The sequence below is a fragment of the Trichomycterus rosablanca genome, chromosome 14 (genome assembly GCF_030014385.1).
Source record: "Trichomycterus rosablanca isolate fTriRos1 chromosome 14, fTriRos1.hap1, whole genome shotgun sequence".
Taxonomy (NCBI): Eukaryota; Metazoa; Chordata; class Actinopteri; order Siluriformes; family Trichomycteridae; genus Trichomycterus; species Trichomycterus rosablanca.
Genome location: NC_086001.1, coordinates 30,534,903 through 30,551,572, shown reverse-complemented (window position 1 = coordinate 30,551,572; position 16,670 = coordinate 30,534,903). Strand labels below are relative to the sequence as shown.

Sequence of the window (16,670 nt, the reverse complement as noted above, 5' to 3'; positions counted from 1 at the left end):
TCATTGTTATTTTTATTATTTCTCTCTAACTTGCTTTGGTAATACGAATGTCCTTATTTGTCATGCCAACAGTGGTGTATAAAGTACCGGAAGTCCATACTTGAGTAAAAGTACAAGTATCTTACCAGAAATTTACTTTAATAGAAGTAAAAGTCACCTTTTAGAATATTACTTAAGTAAAAGTCTAAAAGTATCTGATGTTTAATGTACTTAAGCATCAAAAGTAATTTGATATTAAATGTACTTAAGTATTAAAAGTAAAAGTAAATGCTGTTAGTATAAATGGAAGCGGTCATTTTAAATATAAAGATTGTTTTTTTTAAGCCAGTAAACCACCTTAACAATTAACCTGTTTTTTTCCTTTCATCTGAACATTTGTGCCAATTCATGATCATAATCATTGTTCACATCACCTGTTTGAAATCATGACATTATTTAGTTGTTTTTTTAACTTATTACTAGCCCTAAATGTTCCTGTTCCAACGTTTTTAGAATGTGAGTCGATGTAAATGTAAGAAACACTGCATCTATTTTATTTGCAATTTCTATACGGTCCCATTTTTTTTATTTGGGTAGTATATTTCAATAACAAAAAATAATTTTGGCATAATTAATTTAAAGCAAAACTCAAGAGACTTTAACATGTGTGGCACTTTTATCCCTTTAATGATCTGTTCAACCATTATTTCAAATCAAAATATTTGAGTAAAATAATCTGTATTTAAATAATCTTTTTGGGCTGTATCTACTCACTGAATAGCATGTCTTAAACTAAAAAAATATTGGTATTCTTACTTTAAGAAAACACCATTTCTAACTTGAAGCCAACAGCTGAAAAATCATTAATAATAAGTTAATAATAAGTTGGATAAATTGAGTTCTTGTTGAGATCATTAAAGGGTTAAAGACGTGCTGCATGTTCCTCAGCACCATGAATCTCCTCTGCCGGTCTAATACAGAAGTTATCTGAGGAAATATCTATCTGTAGGTGAGTTTTTAAAAATAATGGACGTGTCTTCATGAGTTTTGCAGTCAATGAATTCCAAACAAATGTAGTGAAACGTTTTATTTGTGGTTCGAATGTAATCGGTAAAAATGGTAGGTAGATATCTGAACAATGTTAATAATATGAAAAAACCGCTGATGCTGCAGCTTTACTTTGTTAATCATTGTTAAGTTACATCAGTGTGTTGGACGGGGAGCTTCTGAAATCTCCATATTTGCGGGTCTTTGGGTGAACGACACACTTTTAGAAAACTCCGATAGCTTTTAGTGCACGTTTGCACATGCGCAATAATGTGTTTAACCACCGTCTAACTTACAAGCGCAGATTCACCAAACCAGCGTGCAGTCCGTCACACATCTCACATCATTTACCTTCATTCTGTAGTAACGAGTAACGAGTTTACATACAGCGAATGTAACGGAGTAAAAGTACACAATTTCTTTAGAAAATGTAGTGGAGTAAAAGTGAAAGTTGCTGAAAATGTTTATACTCCAGTAAAGTACAAATACTTCAAAAAACTACTTAAGTACTGTAACGAAGTATTATTACTTCATTACTATACACCACTGTCTGTATCTTCACTGCTGAGTTCAATGTTCTGTAACATGTCAGGAAACGTTGTGCCTTCTTTCACCTCATATTACTGACTTCATACACAAAATGACGAACAAATGTGAAAATAAACATCCATAAACCTTCATATATTCAGTGAGTTTATTTATCTATTATTTAATGTTATAAGATTTTGAGGCTTGTTGATCCTGGTCATCCATGTTCTACACTTCTCATACAGCTGTGTGGATCAACAAGGGCGGCACCTCAGTGGAGTTCATCTAACCAGTCACACACAGATACCCAAACTGCATTGTTAGAGAGAGAGAGAGAGAGAGAGAGAGAGAGAGAGAGAGAGAGAGAGAGAGAGAGAGAGAGAGAGAGAGAGAGAGAGATCTGCAACAATCACTGAAATGTGAAATTGAGATGTAATGTTTCCTGATTGGATGGCGCCACCATCATCCCTCCTTGTCGCACCGACGACATCTCCTGCTAAATAAAACAAGAAGAGATGTAAGAACATTCCAGAAGCTGTAGTGTTTGGACAGATGAGCATGTAGAGCAGCGTTTATCAGGTAAAATACACTGATTGTGGAAATGTTACCTGGATTTCTTACACGTCCGCTCAGCTACACACTGGACTACTGCGCTGCTTCCTTCTCAAGAGCAAAAGATACGTAGCTGTGGTCTGATCAAACTTCCACTACACACACACACACACACATCTCTTTTAGATGGAGCTCAAGAACATCAATATTAATAAATGGCATCTGTGTTGGTGCAGATACAAGTACTGAAATGTACCTCAGACACGAGCTGCTTGGTGCTTTGGTTGGACTGTCTGAACATCACAGCCATCTCGGTGATGCTCTCCTAATCTAGATGATCCAGCTGAGACACAAACACACACACAGACACAAATATATGAGTATGTAGGATAATAAAGATACAATCTTCTGTACGGTGGATCTCCATCATGTCACTGTACTACGTCTAGGGTGGATGTTGCATGTGCTGTGCCATTCCACAGGGCTGCTGTACCCCTTCATTACCCACTCATGATCCAGCAGATGCTCCACCTTTATACGCCGCTCTGGAACCACCTACAGGACAAGATACAAGAACTTCAGGTGAAGAAGCCCACAGATAAACACACACCCGCTTTGCTCACATTAAACACACCATAAACACACACCTGCAGCATTTCCTTAATCAGCAGTACAGAACCAGGAGACAGCCAGTCAGGAGTGTCATAATGTCCTTTCTGAGGAAACACAGAGCAAAACAATCACATCTGATCAAAGACCATCACCACAAGCCATTACTGTTACTTTTACTGTATGTTTAACATGCTGCTGAGCATTAAATAATAGATTCAGTTTTATAATCGTAACAAGACGTGTATGCCAATGGTGTTGCATTGTAGTTTCAAGACTTACAGTAATTTGTTCATGGAGCTCCACAAAGTTGTCACCATCGAACAAGAGGTAGCCACACAGCATGTCATATAGGACAACACTTAAGCTCCAAACATCTGCCTAAACACACACACACACACACACACATATATATATATTGTTAGGCTCTGTGGCATCAGGGGAATGTACCATCTCTCCCTGACGCCACAGGCCTTACAGAGCAGAAACGAGCTGTGCCTTTAATTACCTGGCCAGCTCGTTAGGGCGAAGTGGCTGCACCTGTGCCTTCCCTTATTTAAGGGATAGGTGCAGAGCTGTAGCCGTCGCACCTTCTGCTCTTGTTGGCTGATTCTTTTTTGAAGAATCAGCTGCCGTCGAGCCGCCGTGCCGCCGCCACCTAGAGACCCCATTATTGCGCCCAGAGGAACGTGACCCCCTCCCAGCTACCGCTGGTGACAGCGTCACGTTCCGCCCTCTGGAGCGCATGAGCAAATGGCCACTTCCCAGCCACCCTGGCTGGTGACAGCGCCTTTGCCTTTAACTTTTGAAACCCGCAAATCAATCACACCCGGTAGCTGGCATGGCTCTAGCCAGCATAAGAAAGCGCCATGCCACGCAGCTATTGTCGGTGTTACCCCCCCTTCTTCGGCCAACAGCGCGAGGTGTTCCATCTCGCGAACCCACTCTTTGCTTCAATAGCGCCGGGAGCGAGTCTGCCACTAGCGCCGCTGTGGCAGGCTGTTAAAGCTCCCGGTCGGGAGGCAGGAGCCCTGGGTTCGCGCCTCGCGCTTCCCCTTTTCTTTTGTATGCTTTTTTTTGTTCCTTTTCAGCCCCCGACGTCCGGCTGCCTTCGGGATTCCCCGAAGTGTTTTTTGTTATTGTTATTCCTTTTATTTTATGTATATTATGTTTATGATTTAATAAATAAAACCCTTTTTAGTTAAACCTCCGCATCCTTGGGTCCTTCCTCCCCACCTCATAACATATATATATTCATTGTCTTTTTTAACCATGCTTTACCCTGGTCAGTCCCCTCATCCAGACCTCATAGAATAACTCATGAGGGGACTGAACACCTTGGATTTGGAGACTTTCCAATTGAAGTTTATCAGGAATAACCTGGGGACACACCCCACACACACCTACAGTGATGTAGTTTTTCTATGTGAGTTTGTTGATGTTGTTTAAGATTACTTTCATGAGCAAAAAACTTTCCACACTCTGAGCAGTGATATGGCTTCTCTCCTGTGTGAACATGCTGGTGTTTATGAAGGTTAACCTGTTGAGCAAAACTCTTTCCACACTCTGAGCAGTGATACGGTTTCTCTCCAGTGTGAATACGCTGATATACTTTAAGAGCATAACTGTAAGCAAAACTCTTTCCACACTTTAAGCAGTAATACGGTTTCTCTCCTGTGTGAATACGCTGGTGTTGTTTGAGGTTAACCTGTTGAGCAAAACTCTTTCCACACTCTGAGCAATAATACGGTTTCTGTCCTGTGTGAACACGCTGGTGTTGTTTGAGATTACTCTGCACAGTAAAATTCTTTCCACACTCTAAGCAGTGATATGGCTTCTCTCCTGTGTGAATACGCTGGTGTTGTTTGAGATGACTCTGCTTAATGAAACTCTTCCCACACTCTGAGCAGTGATATGGCTTCTCTCCTGTATGAATGCGCTGGTGTTGTTTGAGATTACTCTGCGTAGTAAAACTCTTCCCTCACTCTGAGCAGTGATGAAAGTTCTTCATGTTTATGCTTTGATAAGACTGTAGAAACTGTTTCCTTGGAAAGCAACAGAAACAAAGAAACAAGTCGATTAATTAGAATTACTTTTACTACATTAATACCACAATAATATTAAACTCTTCACCTAGTAATAAAAACATTAAATTCACTTCACATCTAAGTGAGAATCTGAATTCAAAGAACATCAGGATAAAATACTTATAAATACGGCAGATAATAATAATTAAAGAACTATAGATAACTTGATATAAATAAACATATAAGAGATCTGACTTTCTCAACATCAGTCCTGCACCAAGCAAATCATGACAGGACTAATAATTAGCTCACAAGTGTAAATCTTTGGTGTGCTGGGAGTAAAAAAGGCTTCATAAAACACCACAATTATGAGCATAAAGCTATTTTAAACAGTCTGAATATATTAACCTAATAATATTAAATAACATAATAAAATAAAAAGAACAACAAATGCAACATAAATGTAAAAGAAACAAACAAGAAAACCCTTTACCTTCCTGTTAGAATCCTGGCAGCTACTTTAACAAAGCTGGTGTCTCCAGCAGGTCGTTTCTAATGAAGAACGTGCAGAAGATCCTTCTTACCAAGTGACTCAGCTACAAGTCTAGAGTTTAGTCCTTAAATAGAGCTGAGGACAAAGACCCAAGACCAGTTCAAAACTCTGCATTGGTCAATCATCAGCCAACCATTCACACCTTCTTGTATGAAGTACTAGCTCATTATCTATGGAACGTGTGCAAATGAACTAGAAGGAGCCACAAAGCATGATGGGTGAAGTCAAACTACACCTATTTATCTCAGCAGAGAAGTGATTTACATTTAATCCTAAACACAAACAAGGAATTGAAAGGCTATTCTGTAAAGTGAAATGACATGAACTTAGATAAAGCTTTTATGATAAGAATCTAAGTCATGTAAAATGCTGTATGTATATTTGTGTGAATTAGTTTCTACTGTATATGAGGAACAATAAGAAAACTATAACAGGAAACAGCAAAATTATTAATGAGTTTTGGATTAGGGTAGAGAGCAATTTGGAAACTGTTAGGTAATATTTTCTAGTGAGTTTCAGGTTAACTGGTAGTCTGAAATGAAACACTTCAGGTAACGTTAGCTAAAAGGTAAACAGTTTGGATAATGGAAAATGCAATTTTGTTCAAAGGAATAAAACTTTTTCTAGAACAAAATGACCTAATACAAGTACAACACGACTAATAAGAAGTGAATCTAATACAACTAATGTAAAATATTTTGAATCTAAGAGGATTTCACAATAACAGGATTAATCTGAGACAAACTGTAGAACTTTGTCTTAATTTTACTCAAAATAAACAAATGCTGGATGGATCAGGGACACAAAACAGGGTGGGTAGTAAAGACAAAGAGTTTTCTGTATCCAAAAACAGCACCTCAAGTCCTTTTCTTCTCTTCCTTTATAAAGCCTTTGACTTGGCCCTGATACAACATTTGTTATACCACAGATCATGGTATAAGCTGCAGTAGAAAATAAAATGAACGTATGTACAGTGATTGGCTTTATAAATGAGTACTAAGAGTCTACAACACATCTATCCACAGCACTATTATACTGGTTATACTGACCACAATGTAATGACTGCTACCCACACTGTATACATCTAAGGTTGCTTCAGTATGAAATGAGAAAGCTAAAAGATAATTACTTAGTATTCTATTCACTTTGGATGTATCCAGCCTCTTCTTCCCCTCTGGAACAGAGTTGATGCACTCCTCACACCCTCAAGTCCTTTTCTGCCTCCTGTTGAATTGCTGCCAGTCTGGTCCACTGTTTGGGTATAACTCATGTTGGTCAGGTCTAGCATTTGGGATTGGAAGTCCACTCTCGAGTCCTTTGTGTTCCTCAACTCGGTCTAAGACGTCCCAGACTGCCTGCAACTGCTATATCTAGAAAAAAGCAAACATAGATAGATAATTGTGATTATATTTTATTCCCAATCTTTTAGCAAACAACTAAATAGGAAATGTGAAACACATACAGTACTGTGCAAACGTTTTAGGCACCTAAGAAAATAAGATTTTAAAAGCTATAAAAATAAAACTATTTAAAAGTAAGAGTTTATTTGCTCAGAAAAAAAACTAATGTTAGAATAAAAACCACCAACATTAATACTGTAAGTAGTGCTTTTCTGTATGTGAATGTATAGCTTAATATTATTTGTGGTTATCATCCAGTACCTAGTTTGGTTAATCAACACTTCATTATTTTAAATTAAGTGTGCTGGTGATTTAACAAATTCATACAATCGAGGAGAACATCTGGAAACAAACGTTGTTCTTCACACCAGCTCACATACATCTACTTCTTACTTTTTACTGTATTTATGATTATTTGTACTTATTCTAAAGTTATAACTTCATATATAATCTTAGGAGTCTAAGACTGTTGTGTAGTCTGTATTTCCTCTTCAAAACTGTCAACATATCAGTAAAAAACTTGTGGTCATGATGTGATACTCTGTGTTTGCCTTCAATATTCAGCAAACAATTAAATATATGGAAGCCAAGTTCCTCAAAAACAAATCATTCCTTCCCTGCCTGCAATCATCACCTGGTTCCCATGGTCTGTCTTTATCTGATTCAGGTGTGGCTGTAAGCTGTAGCTTAGTATGTGTTAGCTTTAGGTTGTACCTTCACTTTTCCTAGTAAATGTTTATAGAAAGGTTTAGTTTGCATTGTTCAAATTCTAATGTTTTCATTTTATTTCAGGTTCTTCTCTATTTATTTTATCCATTGAAAGGGGTTTGTTGTTTTATTGTTTGATATTGTTTTTCAATTCAATTTTATTTATGTTTACGACCGATCACCGCCCATTGCATAACAATTGAACCGGTGATCAGGTCCATATGCAATTCTCAATGACCACTAATTACAATGGCCATGTGTGTCTTTTACACATGATCGGGGAAAAAGACACACATTTACCCCAATTGTGAATTGCATATGGACCTGATCACCGGTTCCATTGTTATGCAATGGGCGGTGATCAGTCGTTATGCAAATCAACTGCATATAAGGTTGGGGCAGTCGCTGCTGGAGGTAAACAGACCGAGTACAAGTACAGTCTGTGTTCCTGTAGTTATGAACTGCTCTCATTCTCAGCTGTTTTAACAGGATTTAAACAGAAGGTAAAGCTCTTATTTTCAGGTTTTATTTCCTTCTCTTTATTAATCTTTATGTTTCCTCAGTGAGCTCGTATCACTGCTCAGAATGTAGAAAGTGTTTCAGTAAATCCAACAGTTCACATATTTCTACACCATAAATACAGATAATTCTATAGGTGGGTGTTTCCTCTTATAGTTTTCTTATTGTTCCTCATATACAGTAGAAACTAATTCACACAAATATACATACAGCATTTTACATGACTTAGATTCTTATCATAAAAGCTTTATCTAAGTTCATGTCATTTCACTTTACAGAATAGCCTTTCAATTCCTTGTTTGTGTTTAGGATTAAATGTAAATCACTTCTCTGCTGAGATAAATAGGTGTAGTTTGACTTCACCCATCATGCTTTGTGGCTCCACCTAGTTCATTTGCACACGTTCAATAGATAATGAGCTAGTACTTCACACAAGAAGGTGTGAATGGTTGTCTGATGATTGACCAATGCAGAGTTTTTATCTGGTCTTGGGTCTTTGTCCTCAGCTCTATTTAAGGACTAAACTCTAGACCTGTAGCTGAGTCACTTGGTAAGAAGGATCTTCTGCACGTTCTTCATTAGAAACGACCTGCTTGAGACACCAGCTTTGTTAAAGTGACTGCCAGGATTCTAACAGGAAGGTAAAGGGTTTTCTTGTTTGTTTCTTTTACATTTATGTTGCATTTGTTGTTCTTTTTATTTTATTATGTTATTTAATATTATCAGGTTAATATATTCAGACTGTTTAAAATAGCTTTATGCTCATAATTGTGGTGATTTATGAAGCGTTTTTTACTCCCAGCACACCAAAGATTTACACTTGTGAGCTAATTATTAGTCCTGTCATGAACTGGATTAGATTTGCTTGGTGCAGGACTGATGTTGAGAAAGTCAGATCTCTTATATCTTTATTTATATCAAGTTATTTATAGTTATTTAATTATTAATATCTGCAGTATTTATAAGTATTTAATCCTGATGTTCTTTGAATTCAGATTCTCACTTAGACGTGAAGTGAATTTAATGTTTTTATTACTAGGTGATGAGTTTAATATTATTGTGGTATTAATGTAGTAAAAGTAATTCTAATTATTCAACTTGATTCTTCGTTTCTGTTGCTTTCCAAGGAAACAGTTTCTACAGTCTTATCAAAGCATAAACATGAAGAACTTTCATCACTGCTCAGAGTGTGGGAAGAGTTTTACTATGCAGAGTAATCTCAAACAACACCAGCGTATTCACACAGGAGAGAAACCGTATCACTGCTCAGAGTGTGGGAGGAGTTTTGCTCAACAAGGTCACCTTCAAAAACACCAGCGTATTCACACAGGAGAGAAACCGTATCACTGCTCAGAGTGTGGAAAGAGTTTTGCTCAACAGGTTAACCTCAAAAAACACCAGCGTATTCACACAGGAGAGAAACCGTATAACTGCTCAGAGTGTGAAAAGAGTTTTGCTCAATGTAGTGCCCTTAAAGTACACCAGCGTATTCACACAGGAGAGAAGCCGTATCACTGTTTAGAGTGTGGAAACAGTTTTGCTGAACATGGTACCCTTCAAAAACACCAGCGTATTCACACAGGAGAGAAACCGTATAACTGCTCAGAGTGTGGAAAGAGTTTTATTCAAAGTAGTGACCTTAAGGTACACCAGCGTGTTCACACTGGAGAAAAGTCACATCACTGCTCAGAGTGTGGAAAGAGTTTTGCTCAACAGAGTAACCTCCAAAAACACCAGCGTATTCACACAGGAGAGAAACTGTATCACTACTCAGTGTGTGGAAAGATTTTTGCTCATGAAAATAATTTCAAACGGCATCAGCGTATTCACGTAGATTTACTACATCACTGTTAAGAGTGTGGGAAGTATTTTTATTCCACATAATGTTCTCCAACAACACCAGCGCATTCACGCATTAATCTACTTTAATAAACACAGAACAACTTTTACTTTCAAGTGGAAGAATTTTACCCTGGTCTTTATGGTGTTTGCATAAATTCTTCATATTATGATTGCTAAGTTTTCATAAATGAATAGCCTCTTACTTTAACACTTCTAGGTCTACACTCCAAAATTCTAGTCTTTAGATCATTTCCACTTAGCAAATAATGAACCGTACTTCACCAGAATGTACATGAGAAGGTGTGAATGGAGGGCTGTGGACTGAACAGTGTTGCATTGTTCTATCATCATGAGTCTTTGTTCTCTGTGTTAATTTATAGACCAAATTAGTGGTAGCTAAACTCCTTTGTTAAAAGAAATACTCATATTTACGTTTAATTATCCCACCATCTTCTAGTGCATAAAACCCAGTTCATATAAATGCTAATACAGACTGAACTGAAATAACATTTAAAAATAAATAAATAAATACTATTGTGGTAGTTCAGGAGGTTTTCTTATCATGGAGGTGACCAACTGACCAAAACCAACTGAGGGGTCGGGAGACAAGTGTTTCTTTATTGATGAATAAATGTATTTGTTACACTGTAAATTCCATCTGAGTCCTCTGTGTGATGAGAGTTTGGTTTTGAATCCGATGTCAGCAAATGTGTCCACGGTTGTTAAATGGGACTAAACTCACGGTCCATGTATTTGTATGTAGGCTTGAGCTGGAGTGACAATAGAAAGTGGATGTAAATGACTGGGTGGGTAATAATTCAAAATAGTTCTTCATGTAACCTGAAATTCTATTCATAAATCATAACAGAATAAAAACTAAATCATTAATAAAGAAGATTGGAGAGGAGAAGATAACGAGAGGAAAGAACAGAAAAGAGTAGAAGTGAAATTCAGAGCTTTTAGTATTTAAAGTGTTACTATTAAATGTTCTTTTATGAGATCTAAAATGATTATACAAAATAAATACAATTACCAAGGTTTAGATGCCCACTAAAACTTAAGCATACCATAAACATGGATTAAATGCGGCTTTTTCTTCATCAAAGCTACACAATGAGACAAAGATCAGCTCATACTTTCATTTTTTACTACAGTAAAACACATTCAACTGACTTTTAAAGTGAAGTTCAAAATGTTGTACAGACATCGTCACCATCTAGTGGTCTTAAAATAGTTTACAGCTTGTTACTTATCGCAGATTTGAGATGTTATTATTATTACAGTGGAACCTCGGTATACGTCTGCTTTGGTATAAGTCCCACTTGGTATACGTCCTGTTTGGATAAGAAAAATGTAGCTTGGTATACGACCTTTATTTGGAATACGACTCGCATGCTAGAACTTGTATGGTTCAAAATCAGTCACGACACCGCGCACTACTCTTGTTTACCTCTGGCCAGACCAAGCCACGAGCATCATTACACCAGTTGCTACCATACAGTAAACAAGCCGCGCTATAACTCTACAGCTATAACTCTATAGCTATAACGCGCTATATAATGTTCAGGTACTGTAGTCCCGTTAACGGTGCGCCGTGTTGCTAGGCAACATGAGGGCGAACATAACATTCGCAAACTATTACACTATTTCTTGGACGAAACACCCGCTTAATGATTAAGATTACTGTTTATATTAATCTGGACATTTTCATGTATAGTGCATTACTTAAAATAGTGTTCAACCAAGTCTGTACAGTTTCTTTTTGTTTTCTTTTCAGGGGCGTATTAATATGGAATGATGTGAGGTGGTCACAGGTGCGCTTATATCGGGGATTTAACAGCGGCTTTAAACGCAGCTCAGCCAATCAGATTTTAGGACCGGAACTATCCATTTTATAAATCATTTTATACAACCCCATCAAAGTATAATATGCCAATAACAATAGGATTTTTTTTATGGGAACGGATTATTCATTTTCCCATTATTTCCTATGGGAAAATTCGTTTGGTATAAGTCCAAGGTTCTGGAACGGATTAAGGACGTATACCGAGGTTCCACTGTATTATTATTATTATTATTATATAAAAATGAGAGAGTGTTTATGGCTCTTCTGTCCCAAGTGTTTTTGTAACGTGTTGTAGACCTGCATTGTCGACTGTTTTTGGTATACAGGAAAGAAAAGGCAGAATGCAGGTGAAAATGTGTTATTTGGCAACCCAGTACTGTGTAAATATTGGACAGAACACATAATGGGTTATTTATCAGTCGTGTAGGGTGACACACACCGACTTTAAAGACTTCCGATTACAAGAGATCCAGTGTGAACTTGGCATTAGTCTCCAGATTGGAAGCATGTTTGAAAAAAGCGGACGGGATCTTGTGACCTTGTTGAAATAAAAAATCCTTGTGATGTCGCCCTGTTGTGGCCTTTTTGTAGAATTGTAATGAAATAATATGAGTTGAGAGACGTGAGTTGATGAAGTTTTAGGGTAACGATTTTAGGCTGCTCTGAGTAACTGACAGTAGGTCTGTATCTTCACTGCTGAGTTCAATGTTCTGTAACATGTCAGGAAACGTTGTGCCTTCTTTCACCTCATATTACTGACTTCATACACAAAATGATGAAGAAAAGTGAAAATGAACATTCATGCACCTTCATATATTCAGAGAGTTTATTTATTTATTATTTAATGTTATAAGATTTTGAGGCTTGTTGATCCTGGTCATCCATGTTCTACACTCATACAGCTGTGTGGATCAACAAGGGCGGCACCTCAGTGGAGTTCCTCTAACCGGTCACACACAGATACCCAAAATGCATCATTCTGTTAAAAAGAGAGAAGGAGGGTGGGTTACAGAGAAACATCTGCAACAATCATTGAAATGTGAAATTGAGATGTAACGTGTCCTGATTGGATGGCGCCACCATCGTCCCTCCTTGTCGCACCAACGTCTCCTGTTAAATAAAACAAGAAGAGGTGTAAGAACATTCCAGAAGCTGTAGTGTTTGGACAGATGAGCATGTAGAGCAGCGTTTGTCAGGTAAAATACACTGATTGTGGGAATGTTAGCTGGATTTCTTACACGTCCGCTCAGCTACACACTGGACTACTGCGCTGCTTCCTTCTCAAGAGCAAAAGATACGTAGCTGTGGTCTGATCAAACTTCCACTGCACACACACACACACACACACACATCTCTTTTAGATGGAGCACAAGAACCTCAATATTAATAAATATGTGTCTACATTTTAGCATCTGTGTTGATGCAGATACAAGTACTGAAATGTACCTCAGACACCAGCTGCTTGGTGCTTTGGTTGGACTGTCTGAACATCACAGCCATCTCGGTGATGCTCTCCTCATCTAGATGATCCAGCTGAGACACAAACACACACACAGACACAAATATATGAGTATGTAAGATAATAAAGATACAATCTTCTGTACGGTGGATCTCCATCATGTCACTGTACTACGTCTAGGGTGGATGTTGTACCTGGCATGTGCTGTGCCATTCCACAGGGCTGCTGTACCCCTTCATTACCCACTCGTGATGCAGCAGATGCTCCACCTTTATGCGCCGCTCTGGAACCACCTACAGGACAAGATACAAGAACTTCAGGCGATGAAGCCCACAGAGAAACACACACCCTCTTTGCTCACATTAAACACACCCATAAACACACACCTGCAGCATTTCCTTAATCAGCAGTACAGAACCAGGAGACAGCCAATCAGGAGTGTCAAAATGTCCTTTCTGAGGAAACACAGAGCAAAACAATCACATCTGATCAAAGAACATCACCACAAGCCGTTACTGTTACTTTTACTGTATGTTTAACATGCTGCTGATCATTAAATAATGAATTCTGTTTCATAATCGTAACAAGACGTGTATGCCAATGGTGTTTCATTGTAGTTCCAAGACTTACAGTGATTTGTTCATGGAGCTCCACAAAGTTGTCACCATCGAATGGGAGGTAGCCACACAGCATGTCATATAGGACAACACCCAAGCTCCAAACATCTGCCTAAAACACACACACACACACACACACACACACACACACACACACACACATATTCATTATCTTTTTTAACCATGCTTTTCCCTGGTCAGTCCCCTCATCCAGACCTCATAGAATAACTCATGAATGGGGCTACAGAGGGGACTGAACACCTTGGATTTGGAGACTCTCCAATTGAAGTTTATCAGGAATAACCTGGGGACACACCCCACACACACCTACCTCTGCACCATGATAGGGTTGCGCATCAATGATTTCTGGTGCCAAGTAGGGAGGGGTTCCACAGCCCTCAATCAGAGCAGTACCCAGTCCACCCTACAACAAAACAGATTTCTATCAACCGAAGGTCCAACTGTTGACTCACATCTGCAGCACAACACACAAACTGAACCAGCATGGCTCTGTGATGTCCTGTTTATCTAACTGATCACTGAAACTAATTGTGGACACCATGTGTGCAAGGCTTTATTAAAGCATGATGGATGGGGGTAAGCACACCGCCTTACTAGACTCTCTGAATGGCACGCTTGATTTAAGTATACACTACAGTCTTAGGAGAGACACGAACCTCTGGTTTGGCACAGAGACCAAAGTCGATGAGCTTGATGTTGTTCTTCTCATCCAGCATCATGTTTTCCTGAGAGTCAAAATAAAACACGTCATGTCCAAGCACTAACAAAGAAAAAACACAAAGTATAAGTGGAAATCGTTTGGCTGACGCACTGGCTTAAGGTCACGGTGGGCGTATCCCTGGCTGTGGACGTAGGCCAGCGCAGAGACGATCTGACGGAAGATCCTGCGCATCTCCTCCCTTGACAACCTGTTGTTATTATCGATGTGATCGAACAGATCTCCACCCGGACAAAACTGGAGGAGAGAGCGAGTCAAGTGAGCAGCAAATCATCATAAATCCAGAGATTAAATAAAATCTGATAGTTTCCAACCACTGATGGTACCTCAAGCACCATGTAGATCTGGTCAGCAGTCTCCATGACTTGGTACAAGCGGCACACGTGCTGATGATTGAGGTTCTTCAGGGCTTCAATCTCTATCCTCAAATCGGACAACTCATCCTGCAATGGGGAGGAAACAGGAACAGTTTTATGACTTTTCAGATCAGAATTAGGAGAACCAAACGTTTGGAAACTGAGACACGTCCGTCTTTAACAGACGGTTTTGCTGAAACTAACCCCGAGCTCTTTCTTCTCCAGGATCTTGATGGCCACTGGCTCTTGAGTCTGAATGTGCCTGCCGAGCTTGACCGTCACATAACCGCCTGAAGAACGATTGAATAAAAAAAAAAATTTTATGTCAGGTTTTAAAAGATGCACATCTGTGTTACACAAAGGCAGAGAGACGACTGAAAGTGGTACCAGTTACCTGATCCAATGGTTTTGTAAACCTCATAGCACTTGTGCAGCTCAGAGACGTCCTCAACCACACGTGATGTTCGTTCTGAGATGTCGATGGTCTCGGGTACAGTGCATGGCACCTCAACCTGCTGCCCACAAGAGACATGTTATTATTATTACTGATTGCTCTTCTTGGCCTCTTGTTTGGCCTCTTCAGAAGGTCGTCACAGGTATCTGGAGTCAAGGGAGGAACCAGGGGAGGATCCGTAGAGCCAACACGGCCATTGAGGAGGTCCCACAGATGCTCAATTGGGTTCATGTCTGGGGCTAAGAGGAATCCAGGGGCCAGAGTGGTACTCAGCGGTCCTCCTGACCCAAAATGGTCCTGGTAGGTCGTCACAGGTATCTGGAGCCATAGGAGGATCCAGGGGAGGATCAACACAGCAAACTGATACTCACCTGGTTCCCATCTGCCTTATGGTCTCCTTCATAGACTGAACCGCAGTCTTCCTTTCCCAGCAGCTCTCCAAGGGTGTATTGGCTGTCCGGGTTCGTGTCGGTCGTCTTTTCCTCTTGACCTTCTCCGTTGGTGGTTTCTCCTTCAACATCTTCAACACAAGTATCACCAATGATGCTTATGTGTTATGTGGACCAAAAATAAGGGTCCATATAAAGACCGGCGTACTCACCCTTGTTCTTGGGAGCATCACAGATGACTTCTCCAGAACTGATCCCACCTACAAACCCCAAGAGTCACTAGAGTTTAATAGTGTCGGGCTCGAACGTGGTGGTGTTAAGGTTACCTGGAGCTTCAGAAGACACTTGTGGTCCCTGGGAGTCTGTCTGCTCGCTCGAGGAATCTGATTCTAAATCATTCTCGTACCCGTCTGATTCCTGCTGATTTAGACGGATTAAACTGGTGTTACAGAGACGAGAACTGAACCCCTCCCCTCCCGGAGTATAGTGGTAATGATAATTCACCTCGCTCTCGACTGTTCCTTCTTCTCTCTCAGTCAGGTTCTGAATGGCGCTGATCCACGCCCGTCTACTTGCCTCACAGTCCCACGCTGGGGGAATAGAACATAAAACCTTCTTATTTATACAGTCGATGATATAAACACCGGTGAAATCGTCCCAGACTTAAACACAACGGGGGGCGGTTTGGGATGCAGCCCGGCACAGAAGTCCGCTGTGATGCACCCAAATGATGAGGGGCATACGGCCGCATTATGGGTGCATTATGGGTATTTCACAGAGTCCAGGAGAGAGCTGATTTAGATCATGTAAAGTCATGTGACCTACCTTAAACCTCTTCTTGTAGAGAAGCTGATTGTTCTGTATGATGAACCACCGCCTGCAGAGATCAAACACATCGTATATACATATATATAAAATTAAGTGTATGTATATAGAAATCCTAATATATACACTAAGCATCAGTGTACAGACCTGTTCCAGGTTTTAAACACACTCCTGGTCCTCTTAAACAGAAACCCCTCCATCAGGAGCGCTTCCTGGGCCCC

At 39.5% G+C, this 16,670-nt stretch overlaps 1 protein-coding gene and 1 long non-coding RNA gene across 2 annotated transcripts in view; one reads left to right on the top strand and one right to left on the bottom strand.

The window, feature by feature from the left end:
• Positions 1–9,623, top strand: part of LOC134326370 (zinc finger protein 850-like) — a gene marked incomplete at both ends in the record, with an annotated part of 45,750 nt that extends 36,127 nt beyond the window's left edge. The window contains one exon of the mRNA XM_063008528.1: positions 9,135–9,623. Within this exon, the coding sequence (XP_062864598.1) occupies positions 9,135–9,623 (489 nt within the window). The remainder of the gene's footprint in view (positions 1–9,134) is intronic.
• Positions 9,624–15,224: 5,601 nt separating this feature from the next.
• LOC134326389 (uncharacterized) lies at positions 15,225–16,036 on the bottom strand. The gene is made up of 3 exons (XR_010014500.1): positions 15,837–16,036; positions 15,607–15,755; positions 15,225–15,296 (listed from the first exon to the last, which is right to left on the bottom strand). It is a non-coding gene; the product is annotated as an uncharacterized LOC134326389 (long non-coding RNA).
• Between the last annotated feature and the right edge of the window lie 634 nt (positions 16,037–16,670).